General features: G+C 51.7%; 1 protein-coding gene across 4 annotated transcripts in view; it reads left to right on the top strand.

The window, feature by feature from the left end:
- The first annotated feature begins 1,324 nt into the window (after positions 1–1,324).
- MTMR14 (myotubularin related protein 14) overlaps positions 1,325–8,714 on the top strand; it is an 82,541-nt gene continuing 75,151 nt past the window's right edge. For all 4 annotated transcript variants that reach the window (XM_040359039.1, XM_040359037.1, XM_040359038.1 and 1 more), the window contains exon 1: positions 1,325–1,541. In XM_040359039.1, the coding sequence (XP_040214973.1) occupies positions 1,452–1,541 (90 nt within the window). In that variant the 5' untranslated portion in view covers positions 1,325–1,451. The remainder of the gene's footprint in view (positions 1,542–8,714) is intronic.

Below are 8,714 nucleotides of genomic sequence, written 5' to 3'. Positions count from 1 at the left end.
TAAAATATACAGATTCATACACTGTACGAATCTGTATATTTTCGCCGCTGCCGCCCACTATTCAGCTGGCCGGATGTTGAGCGCCGGTCAGCTGAATAGCGGCAGCTGACTGGCTGTGTGGAAGTGCCTATCAGGGCAAGCGGTGTACCGGCCGTACGTCCGAGGATAAGACTGACAGGCGCCTCAGCCAATCAGGTAACCTGATTGGCTGAAGCGTCATCGAGGGCGGGACGAGGGACATCGAGGGCGGTAGAAGCCATAAAGGTAAGTGCCGGGGGGGGGGGGGTACTGGGCACGGTGGCTACAAGTGGGGACACAGTGGCTACAAGTGGGGGCACAGTGGCTACAAGTGGGGGCACAGTGGCAACAATTGGTGGCACAGTGGCAACAAATGGGGGCACAGTGGCTACAATTGGGGGCACAGTGGCAACAATTGGGGGCACAGTGGCAACAATTGGGGGCACAGTGGCGACAATTGGGGGCACAGTGGCTGTGTTTGATGGCATAGTGGTGACAATTGATGGCACAGTAGCTGCGTTTGATGGTATGGCACAGTGGCTGTGTTTTGATGGCATGGCACAGTGGCTGTGTTTTGATGGCATGGCACGGTGGCTGCGTTTTGATGGCATGGCACAGTGGCTGTGTTTTGATGGCATGGCACAGTGGCTGCGTTTTGATGGCACAGTGACTGCATTTGATGGGTACAGTGCTGCAATTGTTGTTGTTTTTTTTCGTTTGCGCCCCCCCAAAAATTTTGAGCACCAGCCACCACTGATACAAAGTATCTTCTACATAAAAAAAATATATATAACAGTATATATATATATACATATTTATATATATGCTGATCTGCATGGGCTGTGTACACTGTAAAGTGCTGTCTCAGCGTGATATAAATATAGGAAATATAAATTGCTTTTACAAATAGCCCAATTTGGATTAGAACATAGAAAACTAGCAGTCTTGCCAATATTTAGGGATAAAACGTGCTCTCCACCGAATATGGGACTACAGCTGTATAAACCATAGCTGACTGTGCTCTCTACTGCCACAAGCCGAGCAGGCCTAATGCGGGACTACATCACTGTCCCCGCTATGTAAACAATAGCTGACCGCGCTTTCCAGCGCCACGCAGCGGCCGGATGTGGAATGACAGCGCTGTATTATGATGTTCGGGAGAAGAACGTTTCCTATTATAACTCCTGCAGCCGCCTCCGATCCCGCACCCCCCTCTCCCTCCTCCTATCATATCCTAATTATTTATATCACACGGGGGCTCCTTCTCTTCCCCAACCAACATGGCCGCCAAGTCGCCCCCGTGACGTCATTGCCGCCCGCGGGTGACAGGTGTCAGAGGCGTCATCAGGAAGCGTCGGAGGGGTGCTACGGATGTGCTGTCGGGCGGGTCCCGGTGCTCCGGTTTTGGGGCAGGGCCGCAGCCAGTGACCGTTATGGAGGAGCCCGGCCGGCAGAATGCGCTGAGGGAGCTTCTGGAGGAGTTCTCCCGGGCCCAGTTCCGGGCTAAGGACGCCGGAGTGAAGGTGAGGGGCTCGGTACCGGGAGAGCAGAGCGGAGGTTGTCATGGAGACGCCGGAGAGACGGGCCGTGTGTGAGGAGGAGCTCCGCAACAGCGCCCCCCTCCGCCCGCCCAGTCACATGACTGCCTATCGGCTACTGCTGAGAACTGCACTGCCTAGGGGACTACAACTCCCAGCATGGCCTCCTAACAGGTCCTGTTATTACAAGGGGACTACAACTCCCAGCATGACCTCCTGACAGGTCCTGTTATTACAGGGGGACTACAACTCCCAGCATGGCCTCCTAACAGGTCCTGTTATTACAAGGGGACTACAACTCCCAGCATGGCCTCCTAACAGGTCCTGTTATTACAGGGGGACTACAACTCCCAGCATGACCTCCTAACAGGTCCTGTTATTACAGGGGGACTACAACTCCCAGCATGGCCTCCTGACAGGTCCTGTTATTACAGGGGGACTACAACTCCCAGCATGACCTTCTGACATGTCCTATTATTACAGGGGGACTACAACTCCCAGCATGACCTTCTGACAGGTCCTGTTATTACAGGGGGACTACAACTCCCAGCATGACCTTCTGACATGTCCTGTTATTACAGGGGGACTACAACTCCCAGCATGACCTCCTGACAGGTCCTGTTATTACAGGGGGACTACAACTCCCAGCATGGCCTCCTGACATGTCCTATTATTACAGGGGGACTACAACTCCCAGTATGACCTTCTGACATGTCCTATTATTACAGGGGGACTACAACTCCCAGCATGGCCTCCTAACAGGTCCTGTTATTACAAGGGGACTACAACTCCCAGCATGACCTCCTGACAGGTCCTGTTATTACAGGGGGACTACAACTCCCAGCATGGCCTCCTAACAGGTCCTGTTATTACAAGGGGACTACAACTCCCAGCATGGCCTCCTAACAGGTCCTGTTATTACAGGGGGACTACAACTCCCAGCATGACCTCCTAACAGGTCCTGTTATTACAGGGGGACTACAACTCCCAGCATGACCTCCTGACATGTCCTATTATTACAGGGGGACTACAACTCCCAGCATGGCCTCCTGACAGGTCCTGTTATCACAGGGGGACTACAACTCCCAGCATGACCTCCTGACAGGTCCTGTTATCACAGGGGGACTACAACTCCCAGCATGACCTCCTGACAGGTCCTGTTATTACAGGGGGACTACAACTCCCAGCATGGCCTCCTGACAGGTCCTGTTATTACAAGGGGACTACAACTCCCAGCATGGCCTCCTGACACGTCCTGTTATTACAGGGGGACTACAACTCCCAGCATGGCCTCCTGACAGGTCCTGTTATTACAGGGGGACTACAACTCCCAGCATGGCCTCCTGACAGGTCCTGTTATTACAGGTGGACTACAACTCCCAGCATGACCTCCTGACAGGTCCTATTATTACAGGTGGACTACAACTCCCAGCATGACCTTCTGACAGGTCCTATTATTACAGGGGGACTACAACTCCCAGTATAACCCGACTGGTCCTATTACAGGGGGACTACAACTGCCAGCATGACCTTCTGACAGGTCCTGTTATTACAAGGGGACTACAACTCCCAACATGACCTCCTGACAGGTCCTGTTATTACAGGGGAACTACAACTTCCAGTATAATCTGACTGGCCCTATTATTACAGGGGGACTACAACTCCCAGTATAACCCGACTGGTCCTATTACAGGGGGACTACAACTCCCAGCATGACCTTCTGACAGGTCCTGTTATTACAAGGGGACTACAACTCCCAACATGACCTCCTGACAGGTCCTGTTATTACAGGGGGACTACAACTCCCAGCATGGCCTCCTGACATGTCCTATTATTACAGGGGGACTACAACTCCCAGTATAACCTGACTGGTCCTATTACAGGAGGGACTACAACTCCCAGCATGACCTCCTGACAAGTTCTGTTATTACAGGGGGATTGCAACTCCCAGTATAATCTGACTGGCCCTATTTATTACAGGGGGACTACAACTCCGAGCATGACCCCCTGACAGGTCCTTTTTATTACAGGAGGACTACAACTCCAAGCATGACCTCCTGACCGCATAGACCATAAATATTTAGAAAGGTGTGTTGGACCAAAAGGCCAAGATAATTTTAATTGTGATGAAAGTCATATAAAAAGCGCAGAAGTGTTTTGCGAGCCGAAATGGCAGAACTCCGATTGGCGGCCCTGAGGGGATATAAGAAGGGAAGTGCTGTGATTGGACGGGGAGAATACAGGAAAACAAAATGGCCTCCCTACAGGTCCTGGTATTACAGGGTATATACTGTGGGGGGGGGACGACGACGACGACTACATATCCCAGAATGATATACTGGGGGGACTACATATCCCAACATGACCTGAGAGCTCCTGGTATTACAGGGGATATACTGGGAGGACTACATATCCCAGCATGGCCTCCTGATGGATCTGTTATTACAGGGGATATACTGGGGGGGACTACATATCCCAGCATGGCCTCCTGACAGGTCCTGGTATTACAGGGGATATACTGGGGGGGGGGGGACTACATATCCCAGCATGACCTCCTGACAGGTCCTGGTATTACAGGGGATATACTGGGGGGGGGACTACATATCCCAGCATGGCCTCCTGACAGGTCCTGGTATTACAGGGGATATACTGGGGGGGGGGACTACATATCCCAGCATGACCTCCTGACAGCTCCTGGTATTACAGGGGATATACTGGGGGGGGGGGGGGGGACTACATATCCCAGCATGACCTCCTGACAGGTCCTGGTATTGCAGGGGATATACTGGGGGGGGGACTACATATCCCAGCATGACCTCCTGACAGGTCCTAGTATTACAGGGGATATACTGGGGGGGGACTACATATCCCAGCATGACCTCCTGACAGGTCCTAGTATTACAGGGGATATACTGGGGGGGGGGGGACTACATATCCCAGCATGACCTCCTGACAGGTCCTGGTATTACAGGGGATATACTGGGGGGGGGGGACTACATATCCCAGCATGGCCTCCTGACAGCTCCTGGTATTACAGGGAATATACTGGGGGGACTACATATCCCAGCATGACCTCCTGACAGGTCCTGGTATTACAGGGGATATACTGGGGGGACTACATATCCCAGCATGACCTCCTGACAGGTCCTGGTATTACTGGGGGGGGGGGGGACTACATATCCCAGCATGACCTCATGACAGGTCCTGGTATTACAGGGGATATACTGGGGGGGGGGGACTACATATCCCAGCATGACCTCCTGACAGGTCCTGGTATTACAGGGGATATACTGGGGGGGGGACTACATATCCCAGCATGGCCTCCTGACAGCTCCTGGTATTACAGGGAATATACTGGGGGGGACTACATATGCCATCATGACCTCCTGACAGGTCCTGGTATTACTGGGGGGGGGGACTACATATCCCAGCATGACCTCCTGACAGGTCCTGGTATTACTGGGGGGGGGGGGACTACATATCCCAGCATGACCTCCTGACAGGTCCTGGTATTACAGGGAATATACTGGGGGGACTACATATCCCAGCATGACCTCCTGACAGGTCCTGGTATTACAGGGGATATACTGGGGGGACTACATATGCCATCATGACCTCCTGACAGGTCCTGGTATTACTGGGGGGGGGGGGACTACATATCCCAGCATGACCTCCTGACAGGTCCTGGTATTACAGGGAATATACTGGGGGGACTACATATCCCAGCATGGCCTCCTGACAGCTCCTGGTATTACAGGGAATATACTGGGGGGACTACATATCCCAGCATGACCTCCTGACAGGTCCTGGTATTACAGGGAATATACTGGGGGGACTACATGTCCCAGCATGACCTCCTGACAGGTCCTGGTATTACAGGGAATATACTGGGGGGGACTACATATCCCAGCATGCCTCCTGACAGGTCCTGGTATTACAGGGGATATACTGGGGGGGACTACATATCCCAGCATGCCTCCTGACAGGTCCTGGTATTACAGGGGATATACTGGGGGGGGGGGAGGACTACATATCCCAGCATGACCTCCTGACAGGTCCTGGTATTACAGGGGATATACTGGGGGGGGACTACATATCCCAGCATGACCTCCTGACAGGTCCTGGTATTACAGGGGATATACTGGGGGGGGACTACATATCCCAGCATGACCTCCTGACAGGTCCTGGTATTACAGGGGATATACTGGGGGGGGGGGGACTACATATCCCAGCATGGCCTCCTGACAGGTCCTGGTATTACAGGGGATATACTGGGGGGGGGGGGACTACATATCCCAGCATGCCTCCTGACAGGTCCTGGTATTACAGGGGATATACTGGGGGGGGGGAGGACTACATATCCCATCATGACCTCCTGACAGGTCCTGGTATTACAGGGGATATACTGGGGGGGACTACATATCCCAGCATGACCTCCTGACAGGTCCTGGTATTACAGGGGATATACTGGGGGGGGGGGACTACATATCCCAGCATGGCCTCCTGACAGGTCCTGGTATTACAGGGGATATACTGGGGGGGGGGGACTACATATCCCAGCATGCCTCCTGACAGGTCCTGGTATTACAGGGGATATACTGGGGGGGGGGAGGACTACATATCCCATCATGACCTCCTGACAGGTCCTGGTATTACATGGGATATACGGGGGGGGACTACATATCCCAGCATGACCTCCTGACAGGTCCTGGTATTACAGGGGATATACTGGGGGGGGGGGACTACATATCCCAGCATGGCCTCCTGACAGGTCCTGGTATTACAGGGGATATACGGGTAAAGGGAATGTAAACTATCGGCAGAATACACTTTGAGCTGTTTGATTGGAAAGAAGTGGACGAGCGTTTCCTGGAGCTCTTTGGGCGATCGGAGAAGTGAAAGTGATTTCTTCTCCTTTCTGGTGTGTAAATGTCGCTCTTCTGAGAATTTCTTTCCTAAAATCATTCATTGCAGACAGGCCAGTCATACACGCCGTTCATGTTTTCCGTTCTTTTGGCAGAGCCGCTCTGCAGGAATCGTGTTTTCAGGATTAAAGAGGAACTCTAACCACACCCACTTCTCTTTTACCTTTCAATGGGAGTGACTAGAAAACGGGCCACGGTCCGCTCTGACTGTTTGCGTCCCTATTGGGGAAAATTTACTGTTCTCTTACACTTTTTTTAATAAAAAAAAAAATATATATTTTTTCCAAAAAAAGTGCACTTGTAAGACGCAAATACGGTGTGACAGAAAGTATTACGACCGCCATTTTATTCTCTAGGGTGTTAGAAAATAAATATATAGGGCCAGATTCAGGTAGGAGATACGACGGCGTATCTCCAGGTACGCCGTCGTATCTCTGAGTGTGAGGCGTCGTATCTTGGCGCCTGATTCAAAGAATCAGATACGCCAGAATTTCTCTAAGATACGACCGGCGTAAGTCTCCTACGGCGTCGTATCTTAACTGCATATTTACGCTGGCCGCTAGGGGCGTGTACGCTGATTTACGCCTAGAATATGTAAATCAGCTAGATACGCCTATTCACGAACGTACGCCCGGCCAACGCAGTACAGATACGCCGTTTATGTTAGGCTTTTTCCGGCGTAAAGTTACCCCTGCTATATGAGGCGCAGCCAATGTTAAGTATGGACGTCGGGCCAGCGTCGAATTTTCCGTTGTTTGCGTAAGTCGTTCACGAATAGGGCTGTGCGTCATTTACGTTCACGTCAAAAGCATTGGCTTTTTGCGGGTTAATTTGGAGCATGCGCACTGGGATACTTTCACGGACGGCGCATGCGCTGTTCGTAAAAAGCGTCATTTACGTGGGGGTCACAATAAATGAACATAAATCACGCCCACATCTTCCACATTTGAATTAGGCGGGCTTACGCCGGCCTATTTACGCTACGCCGCCGCAACTTTGCTGTGTGAATACAGCACTTGCCTGTCAAAGTTGCAGAGGCGTAGCGTAAATAGGATACGTTACGCCGCAACACAAATACGCTCTCCCTACGTGAATCTACCCCATAATGTTTGGGGTTCCAAGTAAAGCTTTATTTATTCTTTTGCTAGAAAATGATTTAATTACTTAAAAAATAAATTAAAAGCTATTACAAAAAAAAAAAGGCTATATGAAGCTATTTAAACCAACCACCCCACACTCACCATTAGGCAAAAGGCTCCAGATGACGGCTGCAAACACTTCCTTCTCTTCTCTTCTCCGTTTTGGGAAGGAGATGGGCGAGCAGTAAAACGGGCAGGAAGCCCCATTAGCATTGCCGGTTTTCTTCCTGTCATACCAACGGCCACCACAAGATGGCGCCAGATCACAGAAGGAAGCAGAAGACTGCAGAAGGCCGCAAAGCTGCAACCTCTATTACCGGTGATCTGACGATATGGTTCCGGCTATCGAGATGGTTCCTGTAAGGAATGCGCAGGCGCAATCCTTGCCAACGGAAATCACCGAACCTCCAGGGCGATGTGGAATTTGAGGTAAGAGGCCAGTCGGCCTCACGTCCTCGCTTCGCTCGGCCTCCTGGCTCTTTTTTTAACATCCTCCAATCCACGGGGATGTTAAGGAATGAGCCTGGATGCCCGCCCGAGGTTCGGGGATTTCCGTCGGCAAGGATTGCGCCTGCGCAGTCCTTACAGGAACCATCTCGATAGCCGAAACCATAAGGACTGCGCAGGCGCAATCCTTGCCGACGAAAATCACCGAACCTCCAGGGCGATGTGGAATTTAAGGTAAGTGGCCAGTCGTCCTCACGTCCTCGCTTCGCTCGGCCTCCTGGCTCTTTTTTTAACATCCTCCAATCCACGGGGATGTTAAGGAATGAGCCTGGATGCCGGCCCGCTGTTCGCAGATTTCCATCGGCAAGGATTGCGCCTGGGCAGTCCTTATAGTTCCGGCTATCGAGATGGTTCCTGTAAGGACTGCGCAGGCGCAAACCTTGCCGACGGAAATCCCTGAGAAACCATACCGACAAGTCACCGGCTGGCTCGATTCGATCGTGTGGCGGGCGCGCATTGAGACTCAGGATGCCCCAGGCGCTAATTCTAGTCTAATTGCGACTCGGGGTTTGTCGAACCCTGCTCTAAAGTATGTTTAAACCTTGTAAAACAACCCATTCAGCTTAAAAATGTGTGAATATAAAAAA

Source organism: Rana temporaria, chromosome 7 (assembly GCF_905171775.1).
Source record: "Rana temporaria chromosome 7, aRanTem1.1, whole genome shotgun sequence".
NCBI classification, from domain to species: Eukaryota; Metazoa; Chordata; class Amphibia; order Anura; family Ranidae; genus Rana; species Rana temporaria.
Note: the sequence above shows the minus strand (reverse complement) of the source record. Positions and strands in the feature narration are given on the sequence as shown.